The 24,295-nt window shown below is 37.8% G+C and overlaps 1 protein-coding gene across 2 annotated transcripts; it reads right to left on the reverse strand.

The window, feature by feature from the left end:
* Positions 1-290: 290 nt before the first annotated feature.
* On the reverse strand, positions 291-24,291 carry AKAP3 (A-kinase anchoring protein 3). 2 transcript variants are annotated; one of them, XM_074325261.1, is made up of 5 exons: positions 24,001-24,291; positions 18,660-18,761; positions 16,269-16,364; positions 7,175-9,514; positions 291-662 (listed from the first exon to the last, which is right to left on the reverse strand). In XM_074325261.1, exons 3-5 carry the CDS (start codon positions 16,362-16,364, stop codon positions 507-509), a joined length of 2,592 nt encoding a protein of 863 aa, XP_074181362.1. In that variant the 5' UTR covers positions 18,660-18,761; positions 24,001-24,291; the 3' UTR covers positions 291-506. The 2 variants fall into 2 exon arrangements, 1 of the variants encoding a protein (XP_074181362.1); XR_012493826.1 differs by lacking the exons at positions 291-662; positions 7,175-9,514; positions 16,269-16,364; positions 18,660-18,761 and adding an exon at positions 22,408-23,244.
* Positions 24,292-24,295: the final 4 nt, after the last annotated feature.

Consider the following 24,295-nt stretch of genomic DNA (forward strand, 5'->3'; position numbering starts at 1 on the left):
TGTTAGAAAATATTTCCCAATTCACATGGATATGAGAGGCTAACATGAGTTGATAAATTATGGCTTCTTATATTTAGGGAACACTTTAAAGCAGAGGAGCTGCAAGTCATGGCACAGATGAGGGATACACAGTGAACAGGCCGAGTGACTTTTGCAGGACCCCTTAGCCTAGCATTATTTTTCTTCTGCTATCTGATTAATTTTTTCATTCCTGAGATTTCTTTCCCTTATTACCCTATTAGAGCTCAAGGAAACCACACACCTGGAGCCCTTTAATAGCATGTTTTTTTTTATTTTATGTCCTTGCTCGCATGGAGAAGAAAATCTGAAAAATCCAGTGACCAGCATAAGATGACGTTTTTGATGTGAGTGGGATGAAGATAAAGTTAGGGCTCTGTGACGGTATGGAGAGGGCGGCTGTGGAAGTGAGAAAACAGGGAGGGGCACCAGGGCTGGGTCCACTGCTGGAACCGGGAAAGCAGCGGGGGGGGGGGGGGGGGCGTGGATCACAGGTTCTCCATCAGCCAGTCCAGCAGCTGCAGCCGTGTAACATTTCCCACCGCCTCATCCAGCTGTCGCTCCTTCTCATAGCGCAGCACTGACTGGAGAACCTCACCTACGCTGCATCCTTTGTCCACGGCAGCAGCTGAGAGCTGGAGTAGCTGTGGAAAGGAAAGAAAGCAGTAGTAGAGGGGCAGAACATCCCATAGCACCCACAGCTGCCCAGGCTAGAACAAAGAGCACAGTTAGACTTTGAGAAACTTTTGCAGAAGGGACTCAAATTAGATGTTAAGAAGACTTCCTTATTGTAAAGTTTGCTGGCCTGTTTGACAGAAGAAAGTTGATTATATCACCCTTAGTTTAAAGAAGACATGTTAAGATCCATCTGTCCATGACATGGAAAATATAATTTCCCACTAAGAGTAAAATTCTTCCTGTTTCTAGTAGGTGTTTGGTCAATGGTGTTCTTGCTCTCTAAGAATGCTAATGTTCTTAAGTTCACTGTAATATCACAGAACAGTCCCCCATCATTGTGTCAAAGAACAAATGTGGATGCTGTCCCATGCCCCATAGACCAGAAACCCCTAGAATGTTAAAACGGGAATGCAGTTCAAAGATTCATTCAACACTCATGAAAATGTTTCCCAGAGAGGTAAAGAGACTTGTCAGTAATAATATGAACACAGTACATTGCCATTCATCTGGAATCCTAGCAGCAACAGACTGAAATAACCCAATTTTTATTTTGTGCATCCTGCTCCTAACTCTATGATAAAAAGTCAAAGGGCAAATAAACAGGCCAAATATCAGGAGCTTTTTCAGAAGGGGAAATTTTCATGTGAGAAACTGAAGTACATACAAATACTGTTGAAACAAATGGAAAGACTGAAAGCCTTGGCAAAAAGAAGCTATAAAGAAAAACCAATTGGAAATTTTAGAACTGAAAAAAAACAAACAAACCCAAAATGAAAACTTACTGAAGGGACAGAACGGAGATATAAAAGTAAGCCAGTAAACTTGAAGATAGATCAATAGAAATTAGGCACTCTGTACAATATAGGTTTGATTAAACTTCTTTCAAAAAAGATTGAAAAAATAAACAGAGTTCAGGGCCTGTGGGACAATACTAAAAGGTTTTACATTTATGTCATTAGAATCCTAGAAGGAGAGGAAAAAAGGGTTGTGCAGAAAAAAAATACTTGAAGAAATAATGGAAGAAAGCTTCTCCAATTTCCCAAAAGATATAACTGACAAATTTAAGAAGCTCAGTGAACATAAAATAAGAAAAACCCAAAGAAATTTACTTTAAGACATGGCATAATCAAACTGCTTAAAACTAAAGAAAAATAAAAAAATATCAAAGCCAGCCAGAGAAAAATTATTATTTTTAGGGGAACAACAATTTGAATGACAAGAGATTTCTCATCAGAAAACATAGAGGCCAGAAAGAAATGGCACAATATTTTGCAAGCACAAAAAGAAAATAATTGTCAAACCAGAATTCTATATCCAGCAAAAATACACTTCAGGAATAAAGATCAGATAAAGAAAATTTCAGATTAAAAAAAAACTAGGAATTTATTGCTGGAAAATGTGTTCTAGTTGTTCAGACAAAAGGAAAATAATATCAGAAGGAAACTGGGAACATTAGGAATAAATGAAAACCCACAAAAACAGTAAAAAACCTCATTATAAGGAATAAACTGTTCTTCTCAGTTCTTTAAAATGTTTTATTATTGAAACCAAAAATAACATTGTCTAAGAATTTTTTTCAACGTATGTAGATTAAATATATGAAATAACGACAACATAAGAGGGAGGTGTAAAGGGGCCTACATGGTAATAAGATTTCTATGTTCTAGTTTAAATGGCAACTATTTATTCTACATAGACTCTCTTCAAAGTTAAGTATGCATATTGTAATCCATAGAGAAATCACTAAAATAAACTATGCGAAGAGATATAGTAAAAAACACGACAGATAAATTAAAATGGAATACTAAAAAGTATTTAATCCAAAAGATGGCAAGAGAAAAACAGGAAGGAAAAATAGAAAACACAGCACTAATATTAAAATAGTAGACCTAAATCCCAACATATCAATAATTAGACCAAATGTAAATGGTCTAAAAATACCAACTGTCAGAATGGATATAAAAATAACACCAAAAAACAAAACATGATCCAACTACATGCTGCCTTCAAAAAACCACTTCAAATAATATAGGTAGGTTAAAAGTAAAATTATGGAAAAAAATGTACCATGAAAACACCAATCAAAAGAAAGCTTGAACCTCAACATTTATGGTCAATTGATTTTTTTATAAAGGGGCTTTATACAGGGAAAAACAACTTAAAAGGGCCAGATGTCCATTTATCTTTTCAACAAATGGTGTTGAGACAACTGCACATCCACATGCAAAAGAATGAATTAGACCCCTACCTCATCTCACACACAAAAATGAACTCAAAATGGATCACAGACCTAACTGTAAGAGCTGAAATTATCAAACATTTTGAAGAAAACAAAGAAGAAAATCTTCCTAACCTTGGGTTAGGTCAGTGTTTCTCATTCTGGCGGTACTGACCTTATGGCCAGATCGTTCTTTGTTGTGGGACTGTCCTGTGTATTGTAGGATGTTTAGCAGCCTCCTTGTGCTCTACCCATTACACGCCAGTAGCAACCCTTCTCCCAGTTGTGACAACAGTAAACGTCTGCAGACATTACAAACGGCCCTTGGGGGCAAAACTGCCTCCAGTTGAGAACCACTGGGTTATTTAGGCACAGATTAGACATAACATCAAGCACAAACAATAAAAGAAAAAAACAATAAATTAGATTTCATCATTAAAAATTTTGCTCTTCAAAAGACTCCATTAAATAAAAGACAAGCCACAGACAAAGAGAAAATATTTGCAAATCACATATTTGATGAAGGACTTGTATCCAGAACATATACAGAATTCTTGCCACTTTATAACAACAAAACAAACCAAAGTATGAGCAAAAGTTTTGCATAGATTCAACAAAGAATATATGTGAATAGCTAATTAACACATAAAAAGATGTTTAACATCTTTAGTCATTCTAATGTATACATGTCAAATTAAATCCACAATCAGATACCACAATAACAGCTATTAAAAAAAAAAAAGAAAAACAAAACAAAACAAAAAACAATGCTGATGAGGATGTGGAGAAACTGAAACCTACATAAATTGTTGATGGAAATATAAATGGTACAAATATTTTGGTAAACAGTTTGGCAATTTTTAAAAATATTCTTACCATAAGTGCAGCAATTCCACTCCTTGTTACCCAAGAGAAATAAAAACGTATGTGCACACAAAGCCTTGCATGTGAATGTTCATAGTAGTATTATTCATGAGAGTGAAAAAGTGAAAACAATCCAAACGTTCTTTAACTGGTGAATGCATAAACAAAGCATAGCCCATCCACATAATGACACGCTGCTCAGCAATAACAGGGAATGAACTACTCACGCATACTACAGCATGGATAAACTTCAAAAACATGCTAGTGTGAACAGCCAGATGTAAAAGACTATATATTTTATTGCTCCATTGTATAAAATGTCCAAAAGATAAATCTATGATAGAAATCAGGTTTATGGTTGCCTGAGGCTGGAGGTGGAAATTGGGTAAGATAGTCTAGAAAATTCTGAGATAGAGAAATACGAGCCTCTAGCCCAATCAGATATTAAAATATATTAGAGAATGACAGTAATTAAACTGTGTGCTATTCAAACAGTATGAAAATGTAAGAATAGTCTAACAATTCAATGAAACAGAACCGAAAGTTCAGAAAAAGAACCAAAGATAGATAGCCGTCTGGAAATAATAAGAGATTACGTTCTTACCTACCTCATATTTTATATAAAAATGAATTAAAAATGGATCAAAGTTTGAATAATTTTTTAAAAAGTATTAGAAGAAAACACAGGAAACTTTTGTTAATATCTTAGAGTGAAGAATGTCTTCCAAAATATGAAAAAAAAAAAAAGAAAAAAATGTCTTAGATTTGACTATATAAACATTTAAAAAATTCTACATGGCAAAAACAAAACAAAAAACACCAAGAGACAAATGATTTAAAAATGTACTTAATATCACAAAGGCTTGTGTATATTGTGTACATCTTGTACATAAAACTCCTACAGATCAATAAGAAAAAGAGAAAAACCTAATAGAAAAATGTGCAGAGATTATAAACAAACAATTCATCCACGAGAAAGAAAATTCAAATAGCTCTTAAACATATGAAAAGATAGTCACCCTCATACCTAATAAGACAAGTGCAAAGTAAAGCAACATTTGAAAAGATCGCAAGTTTGGCAATTCACCGTTGATCAAAAAGTATGGGAAATCGTTGTTGTAGATGTGCAAATTGGTGCAAGTTCTATGAAAGGCAATTTGGGAATTTATACTAAATACACAACACACATTAGTGGTGATCTTGAAATTGCTTTCCTAAGTATTTAGCATATACAGATACATTGATTCTGTGCATACAGCATTGCTTGTAGTAGCAAAATATTGCCAACTGAAATGTCCATACATTGGAGAGTAAATACAGCACCTTCATACAATAAAGTAATATGCAGCCATTAAAAAGATGTGGCAGCTCTATATGTTGCAGGCGAGAATTTATATAGTTTACTACCATTTGAGACTTAAAAAATAAGATACGTACACATAAGTGCATGTATATGTATTTCTAGAAGGATAAGCAAGTACTTGATCAGAATTATTTTCTCTAGACAGAGCAACAGGATGGGAGATAAAGATGAGAAAAAAACCTTAATTTTCACTTTTGTGCTCTTGGATTTTGAACTATGCACACATTACCTATTCAAAAATGGATGCAAATTTATTTAAAGGAATTGGGCTCATGGGCATCCCGGTGTTACTGGCTTCAATCACCTGTATGTATCAGTATGAGAATATTTGTATGCATTTATTACATCCCTTTTCAAAAAAGTCTCAAATCAGTGTTAGGTAGTTGCTATGAGGTACACTTCATCCAACTAACTGTTCTTAAAAATACACTGATGTTCAATGCAAATCTACTCATTAGTTGAAGTTTGGATTGCTGCTGCCCCTTCTTTCCACTCTTTTCCTTTAATAAAATAGATGACTCTCTTTATGTTTACAGTGGGCGAAGATGTATGGGCCTGTGTGTGTTTATTTGTGTGTGTATAGGAGGAGGACTGCAAGTCTACTGGGCCCATTTTAGATAAGTATATTATCAGAATTCTAATTCAAAATAATCTTAAACCAGAATGTATTACAGATTTTATATACAGTGGCTTTGACTTAAAAGATAGCTATGGAACAAAAGCCTGTTTTACACATTGTACCAAAGCTATGCTTCCTTTTAGATTTTTTCCATCAGTCTAAAGCTTTTGTGAATACAGCCCCCTGTGCTAATTGCTATGTACCAAAATAGTTGTCTGTTTTGCAGACTGGAAAAACTGTAACGAGACAGAACTTGCCAAGGAGTCTTAGGGATGTATGTAGGAATGGAAGTCCACGTCTGTCCTCTGTCTCAAACTTGAATGTGCATACAAATCACCTGGGGATTTTGCTGAAATGAAGATTGTGATTCAGTAGGCCAGAATGGAGCCTGAGAGTCTGTGCTTCTAACAAGCTGCCAGCTGATGCCAATGCTTTCAGTTCATAGACCACATTTTGAGTAGCAAGTCTAGGCTTAGTCTAATCTGGATGCTATACAGTCCTGTGTCTTCCCGGTTCTCACACAAGCCAAGTAAACCAGTTGCAAGGGGTACTAATGCCACTCTTTAAACACAGAAAGCCCCTTCTTCCACCCTCTCATTTCTATAACTATGAATTATTTTTATAAATAATCCCAGCCTCTTGTGCCACCCCTTACTCCTGAGTTGGTAACCACTATTGTTCCACTTTTCTCAATTAAGACAAAATAATCCAAAGTCCTAAGCAGGTGTGTGTGTGTGTGTGTGTGTGTGTGTGTGTGTGTGTGTGTGTGGTGTATAGTCTCTTTCTTAATTCCTCTACCATAGTGTGAAGCAGCAATTTGCATAAGTGTTCACGCTTTCCAGACTCAAAATATCCCCTCAGTGAGCAGTTCCAAGGCCTACACTGAGGGAAGCAAGGATTTAGAAGGCACACTTACCTTTATCAGTAATAACAGGGATTCTCATCTGCCTTATTCTTTAGTCTTACTTCTCAATTGATTCAGATCTTAGGGTGAGGGAAGAGGGGTGCTATTTATGAAATCCCTTCAAATCCCCAACACCTCCTAGACAACCAGCTAAGAGAATAATGGCAGGTTTGAAAAGGTCATTCATGTAGATCCTTCGCCCCCCTGCCCTCCTCAACCTATCCCTGGATGCTTCCCAGAAGCCCCTACTCATCCTTTGGACAATGCTGTCCTATCCAAAATTTAGCCTGAAGCCCAGGCCTTAATCTGGTTCTTTCACCAGGTCTCTTGGAGGTTCCTCATGTGTGCAATCCCACCAATATATGCATTAAAAAAGATCAGATTTGTTTAAAGTATATCTCTCCATCTTCAAATTCTACCCTTCTTGTGGCTGTCTTCCCATTCACAAAGAAAACAGAACTTAAAACCCTAATTAACCGTTAATACACTCCTCTGACTCTGCTTCCTTACCTTCTCCTGGATTCCTTCATCATCACCAGCAAAGTACAAAATCGGGACATTGAGCTCAGAGGCGGCTACCCATTGCAGTACGGCCTGGAGTTGCTTGTCCTGAACCACACCACTTAGGTTGTGATTGCTGACAATCACTGGGGGTGATGTACACTCTTCAGGCAACTGTTCTGATACACCTCTCAATTCATTATGGACAGCTTGATAGGCACTCTGCAAAAGAGCCTCTGCTGTCCCTGTGCCCTTAACTGGTAAACACTCATATAAATGCTCCGGGAAGGTGAAAGTTGTCCTGGTGGACTCCCCAGACTTATCATCTCCCAGCTCTGTCAAGGGAGAGTCGCAGGACTTGGCAATAATGACACACAACTTCATAACTGAGTCCGTCAGATGTTCTATCATCTCCTTATTCATGTGGCCATCTAACTGGTTGGCAACCATCTTGGTCAGCCCAACAAAGGCACCACCAGCCTCATCGCCATCACTTAGTTTGTTGGGGGTGGGGGTAACAGGTCTTTCATACAGGTGGCCATCTTCTTCCTTAACTGGCTGTTCTGGCACCTTGCATTCAGAGCTACGGTCACTCTTGAAAATGGTCTCACCAAGTAAATTCCGGATAAAGTTGAAGAAAATGCTCTTTAGATCCTTCTTTTCTTCTTCTTCTTGGTTATCTCCCATGTGAGTAGACTTATGGCTGGTCTCATCAGGAACTACAGGGAACTTTTCGGCAGGAAAGTTGGTGTCACTCGCAGCTTCAAGGAAGCTCTGTGCATCTATGCTTCCTCCCTGGGCCAGGTGGTACTGAATCAAAAGTAAGGCAGATACAATCAGGTCCTTGGCCCAGGAATCACACATAAAATTCTCAGGATTCTCTGGGTGAGGCATAGGGAGGCTGAAGTTGCAAGGATCCAAAGGAAATCCCAGGGGAATGTCTGGTGTAGGATTATGCTGTTTGTTGGAATCTGCAAATGCTGCATGTTGGAAATCTGGAGATTTTCCTTCTTTATTCTGAGTTTTATGCCACAAGCTCAGTCCCTCTTTGATAATGTGTTCACCCAAAGTTTCGGCACAAGTCTTCTCTGGTTTGCACGGAGGACAGTATACTTTTTCCCTCAATTTACCTTCAGATTTCATTGTTGCAAAGTTTACATTTTGGTTTTTAGGGTTACCCATTCCTTTCATGGACAAAAGGGAATAACTCTCAGACTTGTCCTTGGTTTTCCTGATACTCTCAGAAGGTTTCTTGGCAAACATCACAGTGTGTAGCTTATTCAGCATGGCATCCATGATATCTGTGGCCTTCTGGCTTCCATGACAAAATAAACTTCTTTTCACAGCCGAGACAAAGTCTGTATCAGTCATGAGGCTCCCTGTGACATTGTGAAGGTTCTTCATGAAGGAGTCAATGAGATCTGAGACCACGTCTTTCGCATGCTTGATCAGCACCTTCTTCAGCAGGATGGTGGCAATGGTTGTATCCTTCACTTGGATCCTTAGTGTGTTCATGATGGAGACCATCATATCAGATACCACATTGTTGGCATAGGTCATGATTGCTTGACTAACAGAAGCTGTAAAGTCATCAGGCCTTTCTTGCCCTCTGAATATCTTTCTCTCCCCAGGTAGGAACGTTCCACCCTCTTTGGCATCAACTGCATTATGAGATTCAAACTCTTCCTTATAGAAGAAAGATTTCTTAGAAGCAGGCTTGTCACCTGGACCCTTGCTCTCCTTGCTGTTCTCCTTGATGTCCAAAGTGGTCTTGTATCTCAAATTTGGGGGAGCCTGGAACAATCCCAAGGGTCTGTCACCAGAGTCAGGAATCTTATCCAAGGTAGTGGCTTTGGAATATGCAGAGACAGTCTTGTTCACCAGCTCTGATGCCACCTTACTCAGGCTTTTCTTGGGCGTGGGTTCATCTCCTATGTACAATGACTGATGGATACATTTGTTGTCAGAGCCATTGATCCTCTCGTTGATCTCTTTGCGGGCCATGGCTATGACTAGATTTGTGAGGCGGTTAGCATAGAAGGAAATTTCATCTACTGAACTCCTATTGCCAAGTTGGGCCCTGGGGCCCTGGAGAGGGTTCTCTCTGTGAGTTGCCTCAAAATGCAATCTCCCTGGACTGTCCTTGTTGATGGTATTGTAATAGTCCACAAAGAAACACTTGCATGGGTCTCCTGTGTTGGTCATTTCCCCACCAAATGATGATTCTTCGGGCTTGAACCTAACATCTTGGAACCCTGCTGTACTTCTTTCCAGGTCTTTGCAGAGCCAGCTGAGCACTCTGACAGGATCAGTTGAGGCTTCCTTAAAAATAGGCAAGGATTCATCCGACTATAGCAAGATAAACATATGGGATATTCAGGACAACTCAAAGATCACTTACAAAAACGATCACCCTGCTCAAGCCTGAACTTGCTCAAACCATCACAATAAAAATCAGAAACATTTACTTGCTTACTATGGATCAGGCACTGTTCCAAGTATTTTAAGACTATTATCTCATTTTATATTACTCTCACAGTAAACTTAAATGTTAGCTCTCTTATTATCCACATTTTACAGAAGAGGAAATTGAAGAACTGAGAGATTTAGTTACTTATCTGAAGTTATACAGCTAATCGTTAAGGAAGCTGGAATTCCACCCCAGGCAGTCTGACTCCAGAGCCCATGCTCTCCGCCACTTCACTAGACTGCTTCTAACAACATGTATCCTGGAGATCTGACAGTCATCAGCTACACAGAAGAGTTAGCATTTGAACTGAATCAATTTTTTTATGTATTAACTGCTATTTTCTATGGTTTATCTGTTTTTAGTTAGGTCTCTTATTACAAAAGTTTTGAAAAAATTAGAAAAGTCAAGGAAAATTGTGCATAATTAATTACTTTGCCAGGCTGCACAAGCGCAATTGCATATGCTAAATGGCTTCCAATGCACTATTTAACATCACTTGAGCTAACAATCTGATTTATAACTGAGGAGTTACTATCTGAATACTTTATTAGTCTTTTTAAGTGAATACAGATTCTTTAACGGACACTAGCTGTGATAAGCCCTTGCACATACGTACATATTTACATTTGTAATCCGTAATTTTCACTTGAACATAGGCCAAAATAAGAATGTGTGTGAAATTATCCAATTTACCATCAAATGCAAAGGATCATTGTATTTATTGGAGCTACGTCTTCTGGAAATGACCAGAAGTATTGCCCATCTTTAAAGAATAATTTGGTATTCTAATTACCAAGCATCATAAAGTTACTAGCTACTATTTGTTAAATACTTATGTTAGCCAGGTACTATGCTAAGTGGTTTACACACATTGTTTCATTTAATCCTCATACACACCCTGTAAGCTAGGTATTACTCTTCCAGTTTCACAGGTGGGAAAACTGAGGCTTAGAGAAGTTAAATAAATCCACTAGCATCTCACAGCTACTACTTGATGGGGGTTAGTATTCAAATCCAGTTCCTACTGTCAATCTGGTCCTCTCTACCACTGCCTCTCTTGATGACTTGGAGAGAAGAGAAGAGCAGCTGTACCAGTCCTGTACCAGTCTTCTATAGGGCTGGTTTCAACTGCTTGTTGGCCATCGTGCTTGGTTCAAAGTCCTCTTAATGGTTCTAATTTGAACAATAGCCACTATAGGGAAATTTTGTGCTTCAGTGGAAAACTGTGCATGATTTGTAGTACACCCTTCCACACTTTCTGATTCTCATTCTCTTGGAGCTATTTGACAACTCTGATAGCAATGCAATATAATACTTGTCTTTTCACACATTAATTCTGACCACGGAAGGTTTGACTGACTTCCTCTCACACTGTGGAAAAGGTGCTTCCATTTGCATATTGACTTCAATATTCCTGATCTATACGTGTCTTTTTTTTTCTTTAATTCTCCTTTGAACCACACTTCCTTGTTAATGAGTTAAATATAAACTTTAATGTGAGTTTATTTTTACATATATAAGTATGACAGTCATTATTTCATTCTTCTCTGAAAATGGTCTTTTAACAGTTTTGGAAGTCTTTGCTAAGATGTCCAACAGATTCACCTAACAGAGGTAAATGTCACCATGAGAGCAGGGTACCAGGTGCATGTTGGCCCCCACAGGTGAATCCAAAGTGGCACTAGAATTATGCAGGTGTTCTGTGTTTCTAGTTTTACTTTTCCTTTCTACTAAACTTGCTTTTGGTTTTCACTTTGGTTTTTTATGGTCGATAATCATTGGTGACAGCAATGATTGAGAACTTCGTTTTACTGTCTGACCGTTTTGTGATTCTTTGGTGAATTTTGGTTTATAGAACTCTATTCTCCGTTGGGTGAGACAAAACAGAAAATCTGTTCGGCTAGTATTTTTTGCCCATTATAAGCTCAAATCAATAATTTTGTGCCCACTTGGAAGGAGAAGAGCCTTTGATCTCTGGACAGATAAGTTTTGTGTTTCTGTTTTAACTTTTGACATGGCTTAAAGTTTATTATTATTATTATTTTTAATTGAGATATAATTGACATATAACAGTGTATTAGTTTCAGGTGTAGAATATAATGATTCAATATTTGTATATATTGTGAAATTATCACCAAAATAAGTCTAGTTAACATCCATCACCACACATAGTTCAAATTATTTTTTCTTTTGATGAGAACTTTCAAGATCTATTCTCTTAGCAACTTTCAGATATACAATATAGTATTATTAACTATAGTCACTATGCTGTGCATTACATCCCCATGACTTAGTTATTTTACAAATGGAAATTTGCACCTTTTGACCACCATCACCCATTCCACCCATCCCCCACTACTGGCAAACACCAATCTGTTTTCTGTATCTATGAGTTCTTTTTTCTCTTTAGATTTGACATATAAGTGAAATCATATGGTATTTGTTTTTCTCTGTCTGACTTATCTCACCTAGCATAATGCCCTCAAAGTCCACCCATGTTGTAAATGGCAAGATTTCCTCCTGTTTTATGGATGAGTAACATTCGAATAATAGTATTCTTATAGAACCTAACTCAGAAATATTTTAGGAACTTAAATTCACATAAGTTAGGTAAAGTTAGATTAGTTAGATAAGTCTAAGTTGGGTAAACAAGATTAGTTTAATAATTTTAGTTTAATAAAAACAGCTATGTCTATTCTGATTTATCAGTGTTAAGTATGATACAAGTGTGGATTTTTGTTTTACTTTGATATGTTCTTCACAAACTTATACAGGTTATATAGATCCGATAAGGTAGTATTACTTCTACTTAATGTTTGATATCATGAAAAATATAAATTTGTGTGTACTCAAATTGAATAGTTATTCTGACAGACTATTTCAAGTTACGTTTTATAGTATGCCAGATTTATGATAAATTTCCAACATCTTTATGTAACTTAAAATAGTGGACTGGTATTAAATTAATGGATACTCACGGGATACTTAGATAATTTCTAAGTAAAAAACATTTTGCTTCTCATTTTTTATACTATAGAAATGTTATATCTTTGGGTCTGTTAATGAATGTGTTCATTTTTGTCACTGAGGTTGTATGAGGGATGTGGCTGTAGAAGTTGTCTTATGTGTATTCATGAACTCTGCTAGTCTGTACTTTAGCTAACTTGTTAACAATTACATACCTCTCCCTCCCCAGTGTTCTTTGTGAAATATAAAGAATAGAAAATATTTTGAAAAAAGTTATGATTACTATAAGTGGTTGAGACTATATTTAGGAACAATAGCATCAGAGAAATCCTGATTGTTTTTCTAGGGACTGCAGGTAAAACCTGGTGGAGACAGTTTCCTAGTCTCAGGATAGCAAATAATGGGGGTCTTTACAAGTCCAACCTGAGATTCCTTATAAAAGCTTCCAGTAAAGTAAACTTAAAGTCCTATCTGGTTGCTGCACCTATGTAAATAATCAGACCAAGTCTGATGATACACTAGTCTTACTTTGTGTCAAAAGTTATCTTTTTTTTTTTTTTTTAAATCAAAATGAAGGCAACTGTAGAGGAAAATTAGTGCTTCAATAGAAAACTATGCATTGTCTATAGACAAAGCATTGTCTATAGCCTTCCCCATAAACTGTTTCTGATCAAGGGGAGCTATTTTACCTCTCTGTGAGCTTAGATAGTTGATAGCAATGCAAAATCATTCTACGTCTATAGACATGTAAATTTTGTTCAGTAGAGAGTCAGCTGACATCCCTTCTCTAATGTGGAAGAGGGCAGTTTTGCCTCTATTTGCACATTCATTTCCATATTGCTGATCTATATCTTCTTTTTTTTAATTCTCCTTTGAACTAGTTGTAACATTTCAACAATTTCCTCATTAATGAATTAAGTAAAATCTTTAACATGTATGCATTTATTTTCATTTATTTATTATTATTATTATTTATTTTTTTTAAGGAGGGCGCAGCTCACAGTGGCCCATGTGGGGATCGAACCGGCAACCTTGGTGTTATTAGCACCGCGTTCTAACCAACTGAGCTAACAGCCACCCTGATAATTGCTTTTTCAATCTACGGGTATATAATTTTTTTAAAATAAATTTTATTGGGGAATATTGGGGAACAGTGTGTTTCTCCAGGGCCCATCAGCTTCAGGTCATTGTCCTTCAATCAAGTTGTGGAGGGCGCAGCTCAGCTCCAAGTCCAGTTGCTATTTTCAATCTTTAGTTGCAGGAGGCTCAGCCCACCATCCCATGAGGGTTCCAGCAACCTTATTGTTGAGAGCTCGCGCTGTAACCAACTGAGCCATCCAGCCGCCCCTCCTCCAGATGCTCAGCGGCAGCTCGTTGTCTTCAATCTAGTTGTAGAGGGCCCAGCTCACTGGCCCATGTGGGAATCGAACCGGTAACCCTATTGTTCAGAGCTCGTGCTCTAACCAACTGAGCCACCGGGCATCCCCTAACATGTATTCATTTTGCATTTGATTGGGAATCTTTATTTGATCCTTTTTGAACATTATCCCTTAATCGTACCTACTTATTTACAGATAAGCACACTGTCTACATATAGGTGCGTTTCCATAATTGGGCTAACATGTACAGGTAAGTCTTCTTAGTATCATGCAGATGTGGGGTTTATTCTTATATCATTTTCAATTCTTTTCACAGAACATTAAAAAACCCCAACAAACCTACAGCATAACATAGAGCTTTGTGATGGAGTCTAAAGAGTTGTGTTAGCTTGCCGGGTTTATTCCATTCGATCCAGAAGAATTTTGCAAAAAGTAAAAATAAAGTGGATGGTGGAGCCATAGTGACTGACTGAAAGATTAACCACATTTTTTTTTCTATCAGTGCAGTCTACAATCAAACATCCATCTCTTCCAAACCCCTTTGCAAACTTTAACTCTTTCTCTTCTTATACAGTAAGATCCTGAGCGGTTGGGGAAGGTGGATGTCAAATTATTTCTGAGCCTATCTTAATTAAGGCCAGAGAAAATTTTCATGTCACGACAGAGAATATGAAAAGGGTTAAGGGGCTTAATTTTCTCTTCTCAGTCATCTTCCCCTTCAGTAGCTTAGTTTTAAGTCAACACATATACCTCCCATCCTATTCTTCTTCACCTCTCTCTAGCTCAATTAAACATACTTTATAAAAATTTCCCTGACCCCCTCCCACTTCGAAATGATCTGTTCTTTAAACACCTATAGCAATTATTATCCAGAAAAGCCTTTTGACAAATGATCACAGATTTCTTACAATTCGTGTCCATCAGTTATTCAGAGCTTTTGAATTATATTTTCACAGGTATAGTTTTTATTTTGCCAAATGAATGGTAAGGTCTACGAGGGCAGAGATTTTTATTTTTTCAATTTCCCAGAGTGCTTCTTACTTAGTGAAAAATGAAGAAATTTTTGGTACTTTAATATTGAAACTCATCTGTCTTTTGTTTTTCTAAATGAAAGGGCAGAGGTACATAAAAGGTCTAGTAGAAGCTGTTTTGGTTGGCATTTACTCTACAGTAATTGGATATTTATTATTATGTGTCTTAATGTCTTACATAGATTCATTAATGTTTTATCTCTTAGGCTAGATAGACCAGATCGATTTAGACAAACAGAAGATGGGTCATGTAACATTACATGCAAGTAAGTGTTTGATAAATGTTAATACTAAGGATGAGGATTACAATAGTGATTGAGATCCTTAAAGGGAGAGAACTCTGAGACTCAGCACAGTGTCTGTATCAGTTATCCATCATTGTCTCTCAATTGTCAATCCAGCCTCCTTTATCTTGCTTTATGACACTGGAACTGGATCCGTTGAACATTTCTCTTTTGGCAGCTGGCTTTGTTAATAGAAGCACTGAAGGGAAAGGGTTTCCCTTCTGGACCACCTGCACCCTCTGGAAAGTGTCTCTGGCACCAACAGGCTGCGTGTTATCGGTGGCAGCCACACTTCTCCAAAGAGAGCTGAAGCAGCCTTGGTTGGGGAAGAGAGAGCTTAGTTTCTTAGTTTCTTCCTTGTTCACTCTCTCTCAGCCTAAGGGTAGCAGCTGCTTTTTGTGTTTGCTAATTCTGGAACTCTTACAGTTCTGTTTTATAGCTTTTAGTAGTTAACTTAGTTAACTACCTTTAATAAACAGTATTTTAATATTAAATTACTGGTGTGCTTTCCATCTTCTGACTGGACCCTGACTTACACTGCCAGATACTAAGCAAGCATTTAAAAATTATTCGTTGAACAATGAAGGCAGAATGAGAGTTTATAATTCTGAGAATTTTGAGGCAGCTTACATTTCAGAAAATATTTTTTTATGACCTTTGGAGACATTTCTTCTGTTTGAAATCCAATCCCCTTCCGTTTGAAAATTAAACAAAATGTTATAGCTCTAATACACAGTTTTTTCATTAATTATAGCATATTTCTCCTACTAGATAGTGTATTGTTCTAAGTTCTATTATAAGAACTTTCCCAAAAATTAAAGATGGGGATTTGTTGTTCTAGAGGAGTTCATTTCCCCCCCAAGAATTAAATCTTCAAAAATAAGAGGTGGGTGGTGGTGGAGAGAATTAGGCTACTCTTAATGGCACTCCACATATTCCTAACCCAGTTTTTGTAAGGAGGTTGACATTTACCATTTTCCAGACCTGGGGTTGGGTGTCTCCGGGTGAATAGACATCAACTTTGCATACCCCATTTTGGCTTTGTAGCCAGTCAACCCTTTCTGACATCTGGAAGTAGGAAAAAAAAGAAAGAAAGAAAGAAATGGTCATCAAAAGGGCAAGTTATATGAAAGTAAGGAGAAATAAGGTACATGGCTTACGTGTGGAAAATAGGAGCAATGCTTTCATAGAGACCTGTCCCAAGAGCTACTTCAAACCAACTCAACTCTGGATATCTTCATCCTCAGCTCTCAACTGCAGGAAGATGTCTTAGACATATGTATCTCTTGTGCTAAGGCCAGTGCCTGCTATATGCTAGAGGTGCTTAATACAGATTTATTTATCAAAGTACCTAAGCAGCTACGTCTTTCTCTTTGTGTCATTGCTTGACAGCCCTCCCACATCTTGGACTTTCAGTAGACACTCAAAACTCAATGTGATTAAAATAGAATTATTGACTTCTCCCTTGCCTGTTCTTACCCCACCAACTTATTTTTTAAAGTAATATATGGTTTATTTTAAAATTATTTCTGGAGCACTAACTTACTTATATTAGCAGTTATTCTAGTAGCTTTTCTTTTAAGACCAATACCTCTTCTAATTAGCCAAGAATCCCAGGGGAATTTTCAGTCTCCATGATTCAGCCACACTGAATGCCAGAAGACGGATGTCATATTTACGGAGGCAGTAACACCCTTGCTGACGTTGATTCTTTCATAACCCTCCCAACACTTTTCTCTATTCCCCAATCTCTGTAATGGTACCGCCATCAACCCACTCTTCTAAGCCAGAAAGCGGATATTCCTTTCAGTTGTCTCCTTCCACCCCAAGCGTCTCTTTAGATGCTACTACTCCTCCTTACTTGTAGCCATTTTTTCTTGAAAGAATTGTGTATACTTGCTGCTTTCATTGCCTCGCCTCACACACAAGCACCATAGCCCTTATTCCATGCACCCCTTGGCCTTTGGCCTTTGGCCTTAGTCTCATCCACTTTCCACAACATCTTATGTGACAGTCCTTGGGGACATGGCTAATTATCATGATGTTTGCCCACTGATGACCTACAAGTATGAGACGCTTCTCTTTGTCCTGTTTTCCCACCCAGACTTCCATCACCAGGCGTCCACACTTTATAACAGTTTCCCTTCCTTCATTATAAATGTTGCTTCGATCTATACTTCTAAATGAACAGGGTAGAATAAGATGGTCAACTTTTCCTCCCCAATGTTTAAAATTCCGTTATAGTAAAGTCCAAAAGTTTATCCTATTTTTTGTATAGTGACATGTTTTACAAAGAATTACTTGAAATAAGTGAAGCATTAATAGGGGTTGAATATCTGGTTAATTGTAAATATTTGTTTTAAATGACTTTAGGCTGTGCTGGGGGTAGGCATCGTCCTTCAAAATAAAACCAACACAAATCAAACAGATTTTACAGATTTAAGTGGATTCATTAATCTTGTTATACAGAATATTTTAGATAATTATTAAAAATAAAATACAATATCTTATAAGATCTACTTGCTCTTTGCTCCTCCAGGATTTGTACCCCAATCACTGACTCAGATTACTGAGTCAACAAAACAAGTTTCTTTTACTCTTCCTGACACAGGATTTGTACCCATTTTAACACCCCAATCACTGACTCAGTAACCTGAGTCAGTGAAACAAGTTTCTTCTACTCTTCTTGACACTGTAATAACTGATTCCTTGAGTCAGCAATGGGTTCACCACCCTGATTAGAATCATGCAGAAAACTGTTTAAAAATACTAAATCAGAGATACTATCCCCTGGAGAATCATTTCAGTTTTTTTGAGTGTGGGGAAACTTAGACATTGGATTTCTAAAAAGCTCCATGGGGGATTCTAACATACATCTAGAATTGAGAATCCTCGGGCCTGGACTTATCTGGCGAGAGCCTCCCTGAGAAAGTCGGGCCAGCTCCAGAAAGATAATTTATTCTTTTCTTTAAAAATTTTCGCGGAGATTTCATAACCTTCTTTCGTATCTCATTTTAACGTGATTTTTAAAACCCTGAGAAGGAAGCTGTTACTGTCTGTGAAGTTAAACCCTGTATTGTTTCTTAGTAGCTCACTATTAAATATAAGTATTCTTTTGCTTGAATCATTACCATGAAGAAAGGAATGGATGGTACTATTACTTGGCCAAAGAATGAGAAGACTTGGAAATGGGCTGTCCTGGACTGTTGACCGTGCAAGTTTCTTAACTGCCATTTATCTGCATTACTTCTAATATAAAATGGCAAAATCAATAGGATCCACTGACTGATTTACGCTATATAACAATTAAAAAGCAAGGATGAAAATTAAGCACAAAAGTAAGGAAATTATGTGATCACTTACTGAGGATGGGTTCTGAAATCTGAGGAAAGTTCTCGATTAATCTGTTATTGTCTTCACTATCCCTAAATTTACCGAACCCTCCTGCCATGTAATATAAGGAATCTGCAATAGAAAGACACAAATACAAGTGACTGATTTTACATATGAACCCTCTTGCTCTTATTTCCAAATAATGATTTTGATTTATTTCTTATTTTTCACATGTACTACACAAGAGATGAGCACAGAATCACATTCAAAGTTCAAGTCCAGGTCCCATTCTTGGTACGATCTGAGGGTTTCCAGGCGACAAAAAGGGTTTCATCTTCTGGCCAATAATTTCTGAAATGACATTCTCCACTTTCAAATCACTGATATATATGCTTATTTAACAATGAAGAAAAGGAACAGTTTTAGCTTAATTTCAAACTTGCTTGAAAAGGAAGTCAGAAGATTAGTAGTTAGAATGGAGACTAAGTGCCCTGAATTCTTGGCTCTCAAAACATTTTGTAAGTATTCCTGTGATAACTTGAGAGCAATATACATCCTCATGTTATAAAAGGGATCTGGTGGTTAATGTCAGAAGCAGCTTTCAGGTCAATTCTCTTCCTCATTCTACACTAACCTCTACTGCTAAGACGTTTCCATAGGAGACATGAGGGCATTGCACTCTCATCTTGGCATGTCCACCTAGCCCCCTAGCAACGTCCTCTAAATCCCACCTTGCTTCATAGCCCAGGCCACCTTACCCCATCCATGGAATGTTTTCCAAATACCTAATTGAATGATCCATTATCAAAGTTTCCATCATATTTTGTTTCAAACTTTATGTCCTCTCTAGCATGTTAATTGCTCACATACACTTCATCTCCTTTATTAGATGATTTTATGCAGGCAGATACATTTGCTTACCCATTTTGGAATTTCTCATAGTAGCAAGTATCTTAAACTTGGTGCTTAATAACTGTCTGCTGAAAGAATGAATATACGAATACTGCCTATTTCTAATTCCAGATAGCTCAATTTTTCTTTCTTTGTTAAACGGAAGAATCTGAGAACAAAAAGAAATGATTTGCTCAAGTTTTCTACAGTGGTAGGCCATACATTCAGGCTTTCTTGAAGCTTGACTCCTTTGGGGGATAAATTCACCCGAGAGACTTATCCAATGTATAAATACTTACCCAATGATTTATTAACAGACCTTCCTATCTCAATAATACCAATAAATCATCATCTCAGAAGTGTTCTTGTATCGTTTAATAAACAGAAAGTATACTTACTAGTCATATATATGTAGCAAACACTTCCACTTACATATGTCCTAATGTTTTTATTCTATTTTCTGTCCTCTGCATGTTTATCTGCATCCATGAAGCTTGTTTTATACTTTAAGCTCCCTAAGTTGTCCTGGATAATAGTATATAAAAAGAGGTACTTAAATATCTTTTGATGATAATGATATCCAAAATCTGTATGCATTTCTCATAAGGAAATAGAAAAGAGGGAAGGAAAATCTAGAGAGTGCAATGGAGCCAATGAGTGGCTTGATAAATTTCTTAACTCCAAAGTTGGTGAATAATATCCTTGAGTTAAGGTGGAAGTAGAGAAAAAGAATGTTTTGTGTTATCAAATTTGATGAGGAAGGAAAGCTATATATAGTGTAAAGATAAATCGACTTTAGAAATAATTTATTCTAACACCCTCATTTTACAGATTAGGAAATTGAGGCCCAGAGAAGGAATAGCAAAACCAGTGAATTTGTTCCTTTAAATATTACAGCTCTGCAGGTTAACATCCTGGAAGCTGTGAACTTTTTCTGTAGCCGATACAGGGATCCTCCAAATAGAAGGATTGATTTACAATGTTCCTTAAAAATGCCAGTGTGGTTATTACTTTAGCGATAGTTTAGGAGGGGTGCAAATCATGACTGTCAGTCAGGAAGGGCATACACGACACAGAAGTTTGCTTATAGTTGCTGTGCTCCATCTCAAGACGGTTTCTCCTGTATTCATCAGAAGCCAGAGGTTCCTGTTAATTCAAGGTTCTTAAACTCCTAGAGAAGCTCAAATTACAGGTGGCATACATTAAGCTTTTGCAGGGTTGATACATATCTGATCAAGTTTTAAAGTTTAGTGAACCAGGTTTCATTACTACTTTTAAAAAAGAATGCATTTTATTACATCCATTCTCTTTTTCTTACTCCCTTTCTCTAAGTGTTTGGCACATTGTAGGCACCCAATAAATTTGGCTGTTGATGAAACCAGTTTCTACTGATTTTGTTTAAATAGGGATTGGAAGTGTGTGTGTGTGTGTGTGTGTGTGTGTGTGTGTGTGTGTGTGTGAATGTGTCTTTCTCTTCACTGTTAAGCTTTCCTGTGGACTCCTCTATGTTCACTTTCCCGCTAGTAGTATTTTCTTCCTCGAGTGCTCCATTAGTACAGACCCTTTCTTAGCATAGTTATCTACACATTCTGCCTTTTCCCAGTTCTCTGTTGTCTAGCCAAGCCTTCAGAAATAATAGCGAGAGGATGAGAACGGATAAGAATCAAGACCCAGAGCTATATCAGTCTGATTCTGCTATTAGAGCACTGGAAAGAAAAGAACTTTTGGAATAGCCATACAATAAAGAGGAAAAGTCAGGAGGAAGTCAAGCTTCCAGTCTCATTGTCAAATTGAGAAGCTGAGACTAAGACCTCCTTCAGCCGCCCAAAAGGACGGTCAGAGATCTGGTCGGTCTGCAACAAAATGAAAACTTCAACAGCAAACATAGTAGGTTTAGCTGTAACGCTGCCGAAGGAGGGGCCCATATATTTTCAGAAGACTCTGATGTAAAATTAAAATTGACTGGGCAGAGACCCATCACTTGTCACTGAATTCTCCCTTTTAACCACAGAGGATCAGAAAATACGCTGCTTTATCAGTCCAGTGGGATTTCCTACCTCTGTAGTACTGGAGTAGTGACCACAGAAGACTCCAGAATATACTTTCAAAGTCAACAAAGATGCTGGGATGTTCTTGCTCAGCTCAAGATCTTGTTTCCTCCCCCAGCCTTCCATGTACCTCCACCTTGTTGGGACTGGTGAGTGACATCAGAATCACAACTAGTGATATCACTGTCTCTATAGCAACAGTGGTGAGGCTACCAGAAATTGATCCCTGAAAGGACGGGGGGGGGGGTGAAGATACACTCCAAAGATCTGATACTTAGTTTGGAGGGACTGGGTTTACTTTTCTCTTGATTAATTTTCTCCAGTAAGTGTCTAACGTAGGTAGGGAATACGGGAGGGGGAAATTTTGCCAATGGATTCCACTTAAAAACAACAGAGTATTATGTATTAACAAATCCAGATGGATGCAGAGACGAAGAATTAAAAGAATTGGGGTGTCTAGTACATTTTTTATGCAAAGCCCATGGAATCACTTCATTTTGTGGGATCCAGCCTGGACTCTTTTTCATTATACATTTGTAAAAAAATAAATTCGGGGATATTTTGCCTAAAGTGACTATCTCTGGGTTAAAACTCAGATGGTTAGCGACACTGTAGCACTAATCCGTCCTCTACAAGGCCTCCACCTGAGGAATTGTAGTGGGATAAGTCCGACCAAAAGGCATTTGGTTGGCAATTTCTAGGCTTGAGGACTTCATTAGTAGTACATTCTCTTTGGAAATGTTACCTTAGGTACTCTTACTTCAATGACTAAATATAAGACTAATACATAGTCTCAATGAAACAAAAAAACATCTTTGATCAAGGCCACAAGGTAAGGATTAAAATAGTTAACAAATTCAAGTGACTGGTTTATTACAGGCTTCCTTCACCAATGTTATTTATGTATTGATGATCTTTTATATTAGGTCTTAGTTTCTTCATTTTTAAAATAAAGAAATTAGGCTTGCTGATTTCCTATAATGCCTTCTGGCTCTAACATTCTATGATTTTGATACTTCAGAGGTATTTGAATAAAACCACATGTACACACATATAGCACTTTGCGTTGACAAAGCACTTACACATCCATTATGTAATCTGATCCTCACAATAACCTTTTGAGGGCAGGTATTATTTTCCCTGTGAGACAAGTGTAGATGCTTGCCCAGGTCACAACTAATAACTGATAGAAACAAACTAGGATCTAATATTCTGAATTTTAAGTCAGTGCTGTTTCAATTATATCATGTCACCTTGAAACTAGTATTTAGAACATGGGGCAGTGTTTGACTTGGAAATATAAAATAACATAATTGGCAATGTTATACAGGTGTTAGGAGGTTGCTGGTAATAGGGGTCTATCAATTTATTAGAACCCGGAAAGTATGTTTATATTCATATTGACCCCAGAATCAAATATTACCATATTTTAAGTGCTGACGGAACATAGGATGAGGCCAAGAAATACAAGACATTAGTAAATAGCATTAGTAAATTTTTCTGATAAAATCAAGAGTCTCTTTCCTCTTCTAGTTCAGTTTGGTTGGCGACATTCAGTGAATAGTGGAGTTGGGGTGGCGTGGAAACAACCAATCTTACAAGAGGTTGCTAATAATAGGCAACCTCTACTCCTTATAGGTCTGTCTTCCATCCCAGCAATTCGCATTCCTTTCTTCCTGAAAAAACCAAGCATGAAAGAATTACCAAGTCTAGAAAGATCCCCTAGTTGGTTTTCTAATAAGCCCAAGGTAGATGTCTCAGGACAGGTTGCTGTCTCCGACTCAGGGATCTTGAGAGGTTGACCAGAATAAGCTACTTAAAAATGTTTAGTCTAATCTTTCTGGAATCTCCTGAGGCTGTAGATACCTCTGTCTGAAACAATGCAGATTCTCAAAGGAGTCTGCAATAAAAACAACAACAAATTACAAACTATCGCTCTAGAGAGAGCCATCTTGAGTTTCTTCCCAGAAAAATGTGCAGAGGGTACACATGTCCACTGAATTTTACATATTTTAGGAGGTCCATTGACTTCCTAAAGTCTACTTTATGAATCACACTCCAGGTTAAGATTCATGTCAGGTGGCGACTACTGCTTTGATAAATAAGTAATAAAATAAAAGATAGCTAGAATGACCACCTTGGATAAGATGTCAGAGAAGTCTCTGAACAGGTCACCTGCCAGCAGGGATTTGAGCCCGTGCAGACCTGCAGGAGTGAGCATGCCAGGACAAAGGGCACAGCAAGGGCAAAGGCTTGGAGAGAATGTGCTTTAGCGAGTTCGACGTGCATACCGCCATTTCTATGTCTCATTTCTCCTCTCTGCCTCCCCGCCCTTCTCCTCTCTCGTACCACCTCTCCCCCCGGACCCTGGCTTTCTCCTTAAAGAACTCCCGGAGTCCAGAGGCCACGCCTCCACCTTCCCCCAGTCTCACCGGGGCATCGCTATGTGACATGTTCAGGGAACAGCGAACCGAGAGTCAGGACAGCTGAGTGTGGGTTCTGCCAGTTTGTATGCCCTTGAGTCAGTCACTGGTTGACTCTGAATTTCGGGATTCAAGGCAATGAGATTATCTTTACGGTCCATGCTGTAATCTGAGGTTCCGACCTCAGGATTCTTTTCTTTTTATTGCCCTTCTTCCCTGTCTCCTCACGTTCCCTTCCTTCAGTCTGCCTCTCTCTCCCCAGTTCTCATCTCTGTCAAACTCCAACGCATCTCTGACCCGCCCC

The sequence above is a fragment of the Rhinolophus sinicus genome, linkage group LG02 (assembly GCF_036562045.2).
Source record: "Rhinolophus sinicus isolate RSC01 linkage group LG02, ASM3656204v1, whole genome shotgun sequence".
Taxonomy (NCBI): domain Eukaryota; kingdom Metazoa; phylum Chordata; class Mammalia; order Chiroptera; family Rhinolophidae; genus Rhinolophus; species Rhinolophus sinicus.

Excerpts from the sequence above, each read along its gene's own strand:
- AKAP3 (XM_074325261.1), bottom strand. The coding sequence starts at position 16,364 with ATGTCAGAAAGGGTTGACTGGCTACAAAGCCAAAATGGGGTATGCAAA. Across the intron at positions 9,515-16,268 it reads AACCCCAGGTCTGGAAAATG|TCGGATGAATCCTTGCCTAT; the intron begins GTAAATGTCAAC and ends ATCTTGCTATAG. Across the intron at positions 663-7,174 it reads ATGAAGGAATCCAGGAGAAG|CTACTCCAGCTCTCAGCTGC; the intron begins GTAAGGAAGCAG and ends TCCTTTCCACAG.